Here is a 14,683-nt window from a genome sequence, read left to right as displayed (position 1 = left end):
CTTCGCCCAGAGTCACGACGGTTGCCGAAGTCATCCGAGTGAAAGCGACTGTTGAGGATCAGCTGACCGTGAAGCTCGGTCTGGCTGTCGTCCGTCGGCAAAACGTCTCTCAGTTTTTAGTGAATCCGAAAGAAAATCAGCCTCTGACTGATCGATAGGACCCAAGACCGACATGCCGTCGCTTCTGTTCTGCGGGCCGAAGATGGCCGCTTGCGGAATAGTGATCAGCATCTGGGGGGTCATCATGCTGGTGAGTAATCTGGGTCTCTGGAGCCGACTATTTCCTGGATCGGTACTGTTTAGCGACCGGAATGTTCGTGGGGACGTTTTTAGAAAATACACGTCTTCGCCCGTTTCTGTTCAAGTTCGTCGGACCCTCAAAATGATGACTCACAAACCGTCTGTCGCGAACTAGTCCTTGAACGTTATTTCTTCTCCGGTTAATAGACCGAGCCCAAGTAGGCCAACCTAAATGTACATTAGAAAATATTACTGCACCAGCAGTCAGTACTAGAGCTGCAACGAATAATCGATTCATTGATTGGTTGTTATTGCCATCGGCAAAGAAATACATTTTAAATTTTCCAGAAAAAAAAACGCCAAATATTCGTTGGTCTCGGCTTCTTAAATGTGAAATTTGAGGCTTTTGTTTCTCAACTTAATGTCGTTGGTCGAATCCAAGCAGAAGTTTGAAGACGTCTCATTGGGCTCTGGGAACTTACAACGGGCAGTTTTCGCCTTTTGCTTGTGTTTCAGAGACAAAACAATCCATGATGGATGCAGAAAATCAGACTGAAAATGAATGTTAGTGTCGGCCCTTGTCAGTTTACTGTTGGATCGGTGAGCCTGTGTAATTCAAGTTGCGGCCATGGCTAAAGTCCGGTTTTCCAGCCAAATGAATGGTTTTATTTCTGTCTAGTCGCCAAAAGTCTCTAACGTTACGAACAGGAATCAATCAGCTAAATCCCACGGGGAGAACGAGCCTGGAAAACCGACTAATTCCTGACATGTGTTGACTTATTGAACGGGGCGATGGAAATCGGGTTTATGTGTCCGGCCGATGACAGGTGTTAAAGTACACACGGTCTGTGTCTGATGGTTGACTGACTCCGGACATTGTCCAAGAAGACAGATTTGAAGGACGAGGAACTGCAGAGGCAGAAGATTCTGAGTCATGTGACTCTGTGTTTTTACCCTCATGTGACTTTTCAGAGCAGGAAGTCAGGTTTTCCACAGTCGGAGGCAGGAACCACACGCTCAGACCGTAAAACACAGGATGAAGGATCTTCTATTCGCATGTGTATCAGGGCTGCAACTTGTCATTATTTTCTCTGTGGATTCATTTTGTAAAGTTCATTTTCCGGGCTGTAAAACGCCGGAGAGCTGTGAACGGGCTCACGGTCCAAGGTGATGCCTCCCAATGTCTGGTTTTGTCTGATGAACAATCCCAAACCCAGATACAGTACGTGAAGTTTCCACTGGGAGCTTTTCTGAACTTTGTTAATCCTAAAAGGACACTGCAGTGTTACAGCAGCCACTGAGACAAATGAGAACCAGTGAGACTTTACTTCCCCCTGTTTAGCATGTCTAAGCAGGATACAAACATTTCATGAATGGTTTCCACCGCAGTGTTTATCAATGTACGGCTGTTCTAACTCCTATGCAGACGCAGCTTCTCTTATTCCAGCTGTGGTTCACTATGTCGTCCTTCATTATCTCCACTGATTGGTGTCCACAGCAGGAGTTGGAGTTGTTAGTACATTGATAAACGGGGCACCTGCAGGTCTTGACAAGTCTGGAAAAGTACTGAATTTAATTCCTATTTTAAAAAGGCGCTATCACGTGTGACTAAGAAAATCATCACGTATCCACATGAGAAGCTAGAAACAGCAGACATTTGATATTTTTGCTTTAAAAAAGGGACCTAAGCGATTATTCGATGATCGAAAAACGCTTCGGAATAATTTTCTGTCGCTCGACTGATCGATTAATTGTTGCAGCTCTATTTGGTCCAGTTAGAAAATTGTGAGAAACGTCCATCGTAGCGTCCCAGAGCCAAGGTGCCACCTCGTTCCAACAGCGTTTTTACTCTATAAGCGGCTCAAATGATTGTTGTTGAAACTTTTCTGTCAGTTGTTTGACCCAGTGATCAGCACTGCCAGAGACACGTGGTGGTGATTATTGGAAAACTACAGAGTTGTGATAGTCCCGCCTCCACCGACACCCCCCTGCGGCCTCTGCTGCGTCCCCGAGCCTCACCTCGGCCCGATCTGATCTGACCCGGTGTCGTTGTGTTTCAGGCGATGCTGGGAATCTTCTTCAGCGCCAAGTCAGCCGTGCTGATCGAGGACGTCCCGTTCACCGAGGAGGACATTCATAACGAGTGAGTCAAACACCTGACGGACAGGAAATGCATCCTCAGCTGCCGGTTCAGGGGTTTCTGATATTTTGTCGCTCTATGTGAATGAGGGCAGGTTAAATATTGGGAACACTTCTCTGTGAAATGCAGTTCAACAGCAAAGATGAGACGAGACACGAGAAGGTCGTTGGTGCTGTGGCTGTGCCGTGATACACGCTAAACCCTGACTGAAAGTCCTCAGACGTGCCCTTCCCATGCAAATAATCACATAGCTGCTTTGCCACAGCCTTTTCAAGGACTATAGAAATAAAGGGGAGGGTGGATGCGGGTCTGTGCTTGGCTAAAGCATCTGGATCGAGTCTAGGTTTCATGACAGCTGTTTTAAAGGACTGGGTACAGTAAAATAGCAAAACACAGCAAGCACCAGATCAGTCACGACCGCAGGACCGATGCCTCTGTAAAAACTGTTTCAGTTCGAGTTCACAATGAGGCCAGTCGCGATCCGGTTAGCGTGTTGACAGACGGACCAGTACAGGTACATGAACCCGTCTGTTCTTCTCTCCTGCAGTAAAAATCCTCCTCAGAACATCTACAGTCTGTACAACCAGGTCAGCATCAACTGCTTCATCGCTGCCGCCATCTACGTGGCGGTGGGCGCCGTCTCCCTCTGCCAGGTCCGACTCAACAAGCGCCAGGAGTACATGGTCACATAAGGAGCCGCGGGGAGGACCCGAGCCTGACCTCTGACCTCCGACCGCCTGACACCGGCAGCTGCAGGTCATCTTCTGTCCACGCAGTTTACATTAGGATTATCTGAGTTCGGGGCGATCTGGTGGTGACGGGAGGTGGTCGGGCGTCACCGGTCAGGCCCAACTATTTATCTTCAAGTGAAAAGCTTCCATGTGTTTGTCGTCTGTTGTGATGTTTGTTGTTGTTGTCGTTGTCGTCGTCGGATGAAACCTTGCATCATTCCTTCGAACGGGTCATTCATTCAAACGACCAAACGCTGGGCCATTTTGGCTTCAGAACTCCTGCATGTCCCATTTATTTCCTGGATTGGAATTAACACCCTCAGCTAAAGCAGCAGAAGCTAACGTGAAAAGAAATCAGCCCTTTCGGAGGTTTGGAGGTGACGCCTTGACAGTAGAAAGACGGAGTCACTTTTATCAGTTTTATATATTTTCTAGTTCTGAGCTTCAGCTTGAACGGAAGAAACATGGTTGTACCCGCCAAAGTAAACGTGTCAAGGTGTCGCTTCCAGCGAGCTGCCGACAGCAAACCCACCTTCAGGTCCTCCCGCTGTTTTCTGAAGAAATAAAAATGTTGAAGTAAAAGTGTCCACATGCCGTTTGTTACTAAAGCCACCGTGGCTCAAACTGAAAGGTGTTTATGTGACAAAACAATTATGGTGGATGATCCTTTGCAATAAAGTGAGTGTGTGTAAAGACGAAAAGATTGTCTTCATTTCAGAAATGCTTCTTTATTTGCACCATGATTGGTCTCCAGTCTCTTGTAAGGTACATTTCAGTTAAACGGAGATGTGATTTGTCTGATGTTTCAATCTTCCATGTGCAGCACAGCTCTACCAGCAACCAGACTCTGGTGGTTCCCGATCCGACGCCACCTTCAACCTTTCCTTACGTCCTGTAAAATAAATGATATAAACTTTATAGCACATGATTCCCATATGTGTACGAAACAGAACAAATACAACACGTGACTGGTAAAAGCAACGTCTATAATTTAAACGCGCCAACAAGTGAAACTACCCAAAGTGCCAATATGATTAAAATAAAGTGGCAGAGCAAGAAGAAGAATAGAAAACAAAGGAGAGTGAAACACTAAACGAGGATAAAAAGCATCTGTGAAGGTGGCAGCACCTGTTTAGAAGGTGATGCCTGTGAACTGGATGTAAACAACTTTTCTTCTGCCCCGTTTGCTGCAGACTCATCCGGGCCTGTGGTCGGTGTCGATGCCTTGTTTTCAGCGGGGACTTTTACTCTCAGCCGAAATCCACCGAAAAACTGGGCCCTTACACCGCACGGGTCACCGTTTTGGGGGGGTTCAGTTGGTATCTACCACTTGTCCCGCGTGTCATTGCGCCAAAAACACGAATGTTTTCCCGCCTCTGAGACACATCAAACGTTAACGACGACAACCGCTCAGCATCACCGAGAGGGAGACAGCGAGTCGACACCAGAGACGTCCCCGCTTCTGAAAACCACCGAAAACCGATTCTACTCGGCTCCATCATCTGCGCTCCAGGTACGGGTCCAGCTCGCCTCGCTGGTCGTGTAAAGCAGGGGAGGGTAATGGGGGTTGGGGGTTGGGGGTCAGTTTACCGCGTTAGGTTACCGTCGCCTCAGAGGGGCTGGTCTGACTGAAGGCGACCGGACAGAAGCACCTGTCCGGCCGATGCGCGGCGTTTACGAGACTCCGCCACACGCTGCCGTTCTACGGAGCCACAACAGAAAGTTCTCGGACTCTCAAGAACCGACCTCATGTCCGAGCTTCACCTCATCCACATTCAACGGGAAGTTCTCGCATTGTAAAGCGCGTCCCACACCCGACAAACCCGCTGTTTAACCACCGCGGTATTAAGACCAGAAGGTCCTGCTTTCACGACCACTCTCGCCCCGAACCAGCCCGCGTCCTCGGGGCTCCGCTGCCCGTAAAACACCTGTACTTACGGTTTTGTTGATGGGACTGTTTTTGTGGCCCCCTCTCGTCTGGACCGTGTCTTTCTATGGCTGCTGGTGTTGTGGCGATGAGTGATTGAACCTTGGACATTAATCTGTGAAGTAACCCAAGCCGTAAAAAAGGTGCAACACTGTCCCCTGAACCGTGGTGGAGTAGAAGTAAGAGGTGAAACGGAAAGTAAAAGTAAAAGAAGCTCGAAACTGGGCTCGATCAAATGAGCGGGACGAGTGTGAGCGTGGAGTAAAAACATGCGACTCCACGGGTCCTCAGACAGGGTCTCTGTGGGGCGTTAGTGCCGCACTGCAGCGTTTGGGGTTTGAAATTAAACAAGACAGAAAAGGTCAACGCAGGTTTCACACCGCATGTGTGTGTGTGTGTGTGTGTGTGGGTCAGAGATGTCGAGGATTTCAGAGAAAATGTGGAAAAAAGCCCTGACCTCCATCCTGGAGGAGCTGGAAAAGCACCAGTACAGAAAGATGCTGGAGGCTTTGGAAAGGATCCCCAAAGGTCTGAAGACTGAGAGGTCCAAGGAAGAGATGCCCAAAACCATCATCGAGCATTATGGCATAAACGAGTCCATCTCCGCAGTCAACGAAGCCATCGACGAGATCCCGAGGAGGGACTCCGCGGTCCAGGACCTGCTGCAACCCTTTGTGGAGAAGCTGAGGAAGAAAGATGAGACGCGGAACAAGGGTGAGTCCACGCGGTTCTCGTTCATGTTGTTTATTCCGGGCCTCCGCAGGCGTCAGGCGAGCCACGAGCCGGCGCGCGGGCTTTTACGGCTGCGGCAGGTTCTCCGAAGCACCGGCTCAGAGAAATTAGCTTGAGTCCAAAATTTGGATTCAAAGTATATTTCATATGTATTCAAAATGAGTGCAGCTCGAGTTCTGCCACTTAAATTTAAAAACTGTATCGTGAACTCCCGTTGACCACTTTTAATGAGTTTACTAGAAGAGACTTCAAGTTAAAAGCTTTTACTTTTAAAAAGCCGTAGTTAAACTAGAGTACAGACATTATTACACTTGTGGTAGATGCACTGAAGCAAAACTGGCATCGACTCTGACGAAATATACTAATGTGCAGCCTGAGCTATAATGCGACGTTAATGTACTAGGTAGTGGTCCACTGGACACTTTGTTAGGTTAAAAGGTACTTTAATGTGGTAACAGCGCGTAAAGCTTTAGGGTTGCGAACGATTGGCTGTGGCCGAGAAGCGTCCAATGTCAAACAGTCCAGCGATTCGCTGAGGCAACTGTCGCATCCGCGTCTGCGAGAGGACACGTCAACTCCACGTGTCTGCAGACAAAAGCCGCCCGGTCGCTTCTGAGAAATGCTAAGTGAGACAACAAAAACCCAGAGGATGACGATCGCCGTTCGGTGGTCCCACCCTGGGTCTGCTGCCCCCCCCCCAGTGTTCAACGCAAACCGCTCCTCGGCCGTCATGTGTCGCCCGGTAAATAGTTTGAATGGCGTGTTGACCGATTGACAGCGGCAGACCCACCAAAACCAGACCGACACAGTAGCTGGAGCCCGGTAGCTCGGTAGGAACTTGTGTTCACGGAGGCCCAAAGGAAATGGCCCAATACGGGACGTCCACCGACAAAATGCTGCGTTTGCTGCTGATTCAAGGGCGAAATTACAGGCAGGTGACAAATAAATGAACAATATCAGAGGGAAAACAAGAAACAGAATGTGACAGAACCATAGAAATAAACACCGGTGAATCCCAGCAACAAATCAGCGGCCCACAAACCCCCACATGGCCCCGAGTTGTTCTCCCCCCGCCTCACCTGAGGCTCGCAGCCTGCGCACGGGGATGTCGACCAGAAGAGGAAAGCGTGGAGCTGCGTGAGTGTTTAACGGCTTAAATTTCACTTTCAGGGTTTAAGAAGAAGGCCGTGGCACGTGACTCCGAAAGCTCGGATGAGGAGCGAAATGCTGCAGCTGGTAGGTTGAAATGGACGCACACGCCTCTAACATAAACCCACAGATAGTGTTGGAAATTTCTACTCCACAGCAAAATATCTGCACCGGGAAAAACTTCCACCTTTGACTAAAACGACCATAACAGCCACAATACAAGCTGGCATGTGCATTTTAAGACAAACCTCCGTTTTCAGATAGAGACTTTATGAAGAAGAAGAAAAGATTCCGAGACGTGTGTCGTCACATCTAAATAAAATGCAGCAACTGATAAATAAAACAAATGAGAATAAAGAGACAGTTTGGTGGAAGTCATTTTGTAATGTAAAGAGAAGGAGGGCAACAGGGTAGAAACTCGCTGACCGATGTTTGTTTCTTCTTCTACAGATCAACCGAATAGCTGCAAACCTGACAAGGTAGGAGTCAGGTTACAATGAATAACACACAGAGCACAGCTTTACATGCTGCTATACACACACCTAGTCATCACAAAGCACATCGCAGCCAAGGACGTAAACATGTTCTGACAGAAATCCACTCTGGTAGGGCTCTGGCGGAGCGGTTCTGAGTCTCAGAAACACTACGTTACCCAGCAGGCATTCAGGAAAATCAGGATTGTGTAGTCACAACATCGTCCGGTAAAACCCACGGAAGTCAGGCGAACGGCGGCGGCTCTGCCGACATTTCAGATGAACCATCACGGAGAAAGCTGGAGGCGAGGAAAGGTGCAGCTCCGACCCTTGAACACTGAAACACAGAGCTGCACTTTAACATTTACACGCTCTGGAGAGAGTTTTGGAAAAGCTCCGGCGTCATAATTCGTTTCCCTTTACCTGAGCCCCACGTTATCCCCCCGCCCCCGACCGCTGAGGAAACGCGCTTCGACCGCGCGGTGTCGACTGGCGAGACGCTGTGTGGACGTGAACACTGCGTTCCTGCCGGTTACCTTGCGACTGTCCTGACGGAAGACAAAATGATTGTCACCGTGTCTTTCGGAAAGTTTCAGAAGCCTCCGTTCAGCGTTTCGGTGTCGGAAAAACCTTCCGACCCGTGGATCCGTCGTGGGTCGTGTTCTGTTACCTCCCACCTGTTAACTGAAACAGCACCAGCGAGACCTCTTGCATTTTTTAACACGGGGCTCTTCTTGCCTGGACGCCTGCTTACATCAGTGCTACAACAACAAATCCGCGCTTGTCCCTCAGCGAGGCAGCGGAGGCGCCGAGAGCGACCTGAGTTTCGATTCTACAGTGTCGTTTAAAATTAGGTTTGAGCCGGTTCGAATGATTTACCTCTCAGTTATTTGAACTCGATTTCTCTGAAAACACAGAAGTAGGATGTTTAAACCACGAAATGTCACACCTGCCAACCATATCCGCTCTTCCATCGTGAGTAGCTGAGCGTTAACCAACTGTTTATTTTCCAGGAAAGAAAAAACCAGTCTTGGGTGAGTTTCTTTCAGTCTTACTTTATTGCTCACAGGCTTTTGACTTTGGGCCGATTAATTCAGACATTTATGTTTAAATTTACGTTTCTCTGAAATTGTTTTTCTCTCTGTGTCCAGAGAAAAAACATCCATGATCTAAGGACCAGCGGTGACCTCGGCCAAAAGGCCTTGGCTGGGAAAGTTGTGCAGAAATCTGGTCTGCGCACGTATGAAACTAAAGAGAAGGTGAAAAGGTTTTTCTTTTACCTGGCGGTTGCTGATGAGACAGCCTGCATTAAAGTGATGGTGTATGGAGAAGAGCTCTATCAAAAAATCACGGAAAAGGAATCCTACTTGTTCACGGGGGTAATCATGGAAGAGGACCTCATGAAAGTAACCAAAAAAAGCAGAGTCTCCAAGACCAGCACTGTGGAGGTTCCGGAGGAGCTGGAGCTGGAAGCTTTGATGATCATCTATCGTCAGAGTCCAGTTCGCTCCATCACTGAGGCCAAAATGTTCGATAAGACATTAGTGAGTGTTGAAGGAACAATACAAGAGGTGAGTTTCTGTTTTTATATATATATATATATATATATTATGTAGCAGCACACATGGTGCCACAGGCTGGGTGAGCGTTTCTGTGGAAGCCCAGTATTACCGTCATATGTTTTGCGCTATCACCCGAGCGCTCGGCACTGCCTGTCCAAACTGCCTTCCAGTCCCACTCTCACCCAAGCAAAGAGCAGACGCTCGGTGGCTCGACCCGGCCTCGCATCTACAGCGGTTCTGCTCGGGTTAAGCTACTTAGGTTGGCCCCCTGGCTTGATAGACAGCTTCATCTAAATGCCATGGCCTCTGGCTGTCGCCCCTACTTATCCAGTGGCTCTAATCTTACCAGTAACCGCTGGCCACTTCTACCGCACCCTCCCGTGGTACCGTCAGCGCCACAACAGACGCCATACGAGCCCTTTTCCTAAATATAGGCTGAATTCAAGTGTCCACCCTCTGTCTGGTGGACTTTTGTCGTACGCGCATTGACGTCTTCACTGAGGCCACGAGGGGTTGAAATGAGCGACGAGCCGTTGCTATGTAAAGCAGCCATGACAGATGTGGTCAGAATGGGCAGTAACATTTTGCCTTTGCAAAAGCTGCCAAACACAATATTATATCAACATTAAAACCCTCAACTGAGGATCCTCACAGCATAGATGGTAAAGAACCAAAACCAACAGACTATAACAAATCCCGATTATTCATATTCTGCATGTGTAATAAGAAACCTCACAGCATCAATAAACTTATAGAACAAAAATGAAAAAAACCCAAAATGGTCTTAAACTAAATAGGGTACATGTTTATTTTTTGATGTGTTTATTTTCTACATCCCCACATCCTAATGGCTACAGTTCATTGGTCATTTTCTGAGTGAAGTCCGGTTCAGTCCGCACCCAAAGCAGACGCTCTGGTAGTCCGCAGAGTCATGAGGCTTCTTATGGACTAGATGAATTGTGGATCTGGACAGCCCTCAGAGTTCAGGGACTTTCTGGGAACGCGTTCGTTCAGCCCCCGAGTCTGCAAGTGCAGTGAAGTCCGGACATTTGGATTCAGCCCAGCTCTGGTTTTCCAGTGCCTCCCCGCTTTTAGCTGCCCTACACCCTGCCTGTTCGAAACTGCCCACTGCATCGTTCTCAGTATTGTCTTAATCTCGTTGTGTTGGTTTGCTCAGATCGGTTCCGTTGCGCACATCAGTTTGAAGACCAAACGGCGCAAGAAAGAGAAGCAGGATTTCAGACTTAAAGATGACACAGGTTACATCCGGATCAGCTTGTGGGGCAACGACATCAAGCAGCTCAGTGGAAAATCGGAGGGAGACCTTGTCAGGGTGACCAACGTGAGGACCAATCACTACTATGACACAGTATCTCTGAACTCAACTGATTTCACCAGAATTTTCCAGGTATCTGCGATCCACACTACACAATGTTCAACCGGTGTCAGTTTGAAAACATGTCTGGCTTTTCTCCCAGGTCACAGGTTTCTCAGTTTGTTGGCAGAACGAGGCACTGAACCTAAAAACCGCTGACAGTCTTTGTTTGGGCATAAATGACTGACCTGAATCCTGTCACGGAGGAAGCTTTCATGTGTGAAAGTGGTTTCAGAAAGTGTTCAGACCCCTTCACTTTTTGTACACTCTGGTAGATGTAACTGTAAATGGTTGAAACTTCCATTTTTGTCCAGCGATCCACACTCAATAATCCATAATGACAAAGTGAAAACATGTTTTTGGAATTTTTTAGCAAAAATCAAAAAAAAAAAAAAAAAATTAAATCTCTCACTTCTAAAAGTATTGAAATCCTATTCGGGGATAAACTGCCCAAATCCAGGTGTGTAGAGACGTATCCAAGAGGCCTGGAAGCTGTAACTGCTGCCACAGCACTGACTTTAGGGTCTGAACACTTTCTGAAGCCGCTGCATGTATCCAGTGGAAGTATTTCACCCGTTTCTACCCAGCTGCCACAACATTTACAGCCACAGCAGCCGCTCTGAAAACTCACATCTTGTGCTGCACGTTCAGAAAACTGTCTTTTCTTTCCCTCGTCAGAAGTTGATGAGTTAAAGACCAATGGAGAACGTGTTGAACAGATTTCGGAGGTGAAACGTCTGACTGAATCTCTGAGTACGTTTGCCAACGCAAACCTACGGACGTTTAGACGCATTAGAGACGGTTGACTGTCCTATGCCACAAAGAGTTTCATGCATCTGTGATCTTTTCACAGTTACTGTGGAACCTCTGGATCACTAGAAGCACCTACAACAATCAGGCCTCTTATGATGAAATGATATCAAGCCATTAAATCCGATCAGGTTCACACCACTGCCGTGTTATTAAGAAACTAAATGTCAACCTTTGATCGTTTCTCTGAATTTGCCAATATTAAACTAATCTATAAAAGCCTACATAACCAGACTCCTCAGGTGCTCAGTGACCTGCTGCTTCCTCTCAGGGTTCCTTGTTCATTATTTCGTGGTGCATCTTTGGATCAATATGTACGTGGAACCCCTGACTCACAGAACCTTGACAGGAATGAGGGCTGCAACTAACAATTTTCATTGTCCGGTGATAATAATCTTGACGATTATTATTATTTTTTGATCCGTCTATAAGAGATCAAAAAATAGGAAAAGGTGAGGGATGTTTTTCACCATCACTCGTTTTGTCTGGCCAACAGTTAATAATTACATGAACTAGAGAAAAGCTTCAAATACCCACACTGGAGGTTAGTAGTTGTCGATCGACTAATCAATTCAATTGACTGAGAGGAATAAGTGATCTGGTGCTTGTCATCAAGTTTTATGGGGATTTTATTGTATTGTTGTCAGGTTGTTTTGGGTGTTTTTAAGGCCCATCCAGACACGGGCATCGCAAACTGGCCAAGGCCCTAAATGTTGTGGCACGTGTCAAGTTCTCGTCCCCAAGAGAAGAAACATTAGCTCATGAGCTGTCAGCTACTGAACGTTTTCCAGCGATTCTCAGCGTGTCCTGAAGCTTGACTGCGAATGTCAATCTGTCTTTGTGCAGGTCCACAGCGCTGCCGTCAAGAATGTGAGAATTTTGATTATAGGCATCACAAAAGCCAACAAGAAGGAGACTCACCTGGAAGCAGAGTTCAACAGCCAGGTGCAAGCATTTGTGGTGGCATCTCACCTTCTGGCAAAGGCGTTTGGTGTCAGACTGGAGGGTGACTTCGAAGAAAGGCTCCTCCAGAAAATGCCCCTCTCAGCAGATGCAGAAGTTCAAGGAAGTGAGATCGTTAAAATCAGTGCCGCTTAGAATCTGTCGTGAAATAACAAGAGAACAGGCCACACCCGACCATGAAACTCATCAGTTGTCAACTGTCCAATTATTTCTGAGCCTCTGAAAATGAATATGTAAAAAAATGGCTGTAATCCCTAAACCTTTAATGTGATGTTTTTGTTAAACCCTTTCATTAAAGCTGAAAGTCTACACTTTTCAAAGAGCAGTGACCAACATCTGTAGTGTCTGGGACATTTTACAGTGTACTAATCAACTTGTCGGAGCTCGGCGGGACTTAACTCTGTAACCGTGTGGGTTCAGCAGGTCAGAGACGCAGCTCGGAGCCGATTCAGTCAATACCTTGTATGTGATTGGCAGAAAGTTCCACCTGACACGAGTGCCACGGGTCATCCCTCAGTTACAGAAACGGATCATCAAGTTCTGTAGGTGGGAGCGGGGGTTTTCTTCTTGGGGTTCAGAACATCTACCAAATATCACTGATTCCTGCGGTTTATCCCACAACAACAACTTATGTTGTGTCCAGAGGTTCTCACTCATATTCTGTTTCCTTCCTCCAGTCTGTGCGCACATCTCGTGATCATATACAAACTTGTCTGTACTTCTGTTTTTAATACCCCCCGGGACACCTACCCTCACTGAGCACTTTATAGTTATATTTACAAGGACCCAACGTAACCCCCATAGAGTCCTGGTCTAGACCTGCTCTACATGAAAAAGTGCTCTGAGAATACCTCTTATGATTTGGCTGCTATATAAATATAATTGAACTGAACTGAACTGAATTTATCACGAAGACCACACAAAACCGGGTGGTTCCTCCCTTTGCTCTGAAAACAGAGGAATCCAGACCACGAAGACCTGATGCTGAGAAAAGGACGGCCAGCATTAAACTAATCAGTCAAATCAAAGGCAAATTATCAATTAAGAACAAACTAAGTGCAGTGAGTATAAAGGTTGAATAGTCAGTAATAAATAAAAGAATGTTACATAAAATCAAGACAGTTCAGGCAAAGCAGCGGTGGACAGGTCCTACAATATGAGCAGAGGGGAAGTTACTACATGTCCACACGAACTCAGGAGGTCTGAGGGTCTTTAGATCATTTACCTCACTTAAAGGCTTTAGGTTCAGGTCTGCTGTGCCACTGTCAGATCAAGGCTGCTCAAACCCTGCAGCAGACGCACAAAGATCGAAGGTTTCAAACACTGGTGCTGACGACCTGTGCCATCAAAATATCGCAAAAATATAAGTGTTTCCTGTCATCTGAAGTGTAAAAGTAGTTGTGTGGATGAAAAACAAAGTGAAACAGAACCATCAGGTCTGCGAGGAGCCCGGAACCTTCCTCACATCAACACATGGAACCAACAGAAACGTCAGGTTCCATCACGTTCTCCACGTGGTTTTCCATCGTCCGAGCTTCCACCGGCGCTCTCTCAGTGACCTCGTCTCGCCGCGTCCTCTTCTTCTGTGGTGGTTTAACGGCAGCCACTGGAGGATCGGCTCCACCTGCTGTTGATCAGCTCGTGTTCGCACCGCAGCAGCGGAGGGAAACAATCGGCTTCAGATCAGCGGATGATCTCAAAGAGAGGATGCCGCTCTCAGCAGAGGTAAAAATACAAGGAAATAAAGAAGGTGTAAAAATTACATGTATTTGTGGAAGAGGAACATGATTTAATTTTTAACTGTGGCTGGTCACGGGTTTGGTCTGGGTGCAGGGAGTCCACTCCCCTTTGATCGTTTTATCATTTGTTTTTAAATATGTATTTTTTAAAATTGATTTAAAGCACTGTATCTGTTTAGTTAGGGTGGGGTTTTTATCTGAACTGCTGGTTTTGGTTGCGTCTACTTTTTCCAGAGGGGCTCCCCCAGTGGGGGGATGTCAGTAGCATGAGTCTCTGTCTAGTTCACCCACTTGGACCTCTGAGGCCTTTTTATTGAAGCCTGTCTGAAGCAAGTGGGCAATTGCAGGTGCTTGTGGTGGCAGAGCCGGAGTCGGGGACCGAGTCATTTTTGACCAAAATGTTTCAGGAACTATGAGATCAGAGGAACTAAACTCAAAAGCTCAAAATCCCTTTTTTGCATTTTTTCCACCACATCTGAAGAACTGAAGATTAGACAAATTAGACCAATGTCAGAGTTAAAGACTAGAATTACCACCTCGCAGTGATATGTCTCTGCCAACCGGTCAAGTATCAGTTCACATCCACGTCTGTTCAGACCCATAATATCTGTGGTGAGGAATTCGAAGGAAATTAACAAAAGGTATTAAAAGCGTATTTTTTGGCGAAATGGAAGTTATCACTATATTGACATGTGATTCCAGTGGAATCATCAGAACTAGTGAAGAACAACTAAGAAAATATCTGGTTCTTTGATTTTACAAAAAAGTCAAAAAGGTACAAATCTGTGTAAATAAAGACCGAGGAAGACCAACCCTCCAATCAGGGAGCTTAAAATTCTGCG

General features: G+C 46.8%; 2 protein-coding genes and 1 long non-coding RNA gene across 3 annotated transcripts; 2 read left to right on the top strand and 1 right to left on the bottom strand.

The window, feature by feature from the left end:
- The first annotated feature begins 19 nt into the window (after positions 1 to 19).
- rnasekb (ribonuclease, RNase K b) lies at positions 20 to 3,806 on the top strand. The gene is made up of 3 exons (XM_040150453.1): positions 20 to 250; positions 2,301 to 2,383; positions 2,928 to 3,806. Exons 1-3 carry the CDS (start codon positions 173 to 175, stop codon positions 3,070 to 3,072), a joined length of 306 nt encoding a protein of 101 aa, XP_040006387.1. The 5' UTR covers positions 20 to 172; the 3' UTR covers positions 3,073 to 3,806.
- A 13-nt stretch (positions 3,807 to 3,819) lies between these two features.
- Positions 3,820 to 5,397, bottom strand: LOC120802541. The gene is made up of 2 exons (XR_005709238.1): positions 5,050 to 5,397; positions 3,820 to 4,003 (listed from the first exon to the last, which is right to left on the bottom strand). It is a non-coding gene; the product is annotated as an uncharacterized LOC120802541 (long non-coding RNA).
- LOC120802496 lies at positions 4,422 to 12,383 on the top strand. The gene is made up of 8 exons (XM_040150391.1): positions 4,422 to 4,624; positions 5,453 to 5,752; positions 6,941 to 7,006; positions 7,370 to 7,398; positions 8,406 to 8,426; positions 8,544 to 8,963; positions 10,132 to 10,362; positions 11,986 to 12,383. Exons 2-8 carry the CDS (start codon positions 5,455 to 5,457, stop codon positions 12,235 to 12,237), a joined length of 1,317 nt encoding a protein of 438 aa, XP_040006325.1. The 5' UTR covers positions 4,422 to 4,624; positions 5,453 to 5,454; the 3' UTR covers positions 12,238 to 12,383.
- Positions 12,384 to 14,683: the final 2,300 nt, after the last annotated feature.

The sequence above is a fragment of the Xiphias gladius genome, chromosome 17 (genome assembly GCF_016859285.1).
Source record: "Xiphias gladius isolate SHS-SW01 ecotype Sanya breed wild chromosome 17, ASM1685928v1, whole genome shotgun sequence".
Classification (NCBI taxonomy): Eukaryota; Metazoa; Chordata; class Actinopteri; order Istiophoriformes; family Xiphiidae; genus Xiphias; species Xiphias gladius.
The sequence above is the reverse complement of the archived record's forward strand: the minus strand, read 5'-3'. Positions and strand labels throughout refer to the sequence as shown.

Bases quoted from the DNA above. Each gene is read 5' to 3' on its own strand.
- LOC120802496 (XM_040150391.1), top strand. From the start codon at position 5,455: ATGTCGAGGATTTCAGAGAAAATGTGGAAAAAAGCCCTGACCTCCATC. The intron at 7,007-7,369 runs GTAGGTTGAAAT...CTTCTTCTACAG, and splicing joins GGAGCGAAATGCTGCAGCTG to ATCAACCGAATAGCTGCAAA. The intron at 7,399-8,405 runs GTAGGAGTCAGG...TTTATTTTCCAG, and splicing joins ATAGCTGCAAACCTGACAAG to GAAAGAAAAAACCAGTCTTG.
- rnasekb (XM_040150453.1), top strand. From the start codon at position 173: ATGCCGTCGCTTCTGTTCTGCGGGCCGAAGATGGCCGCTTGCGGAATA. The intron at 251-2,300 runs GTGAGTAATCTG...GTTGTGTTTCAG, and splicing joins TCTGGGGGGTCATCATGCTG to GCGATGCTGGGAATCTTCTT. The intron at 2,384-2,927 runs GTGAGTCAAACA...TCTCTCCTGCAG, and splicing joins GAGGAGGACATTCATAACGA to TAAAAATCCTCCTCAGAACA.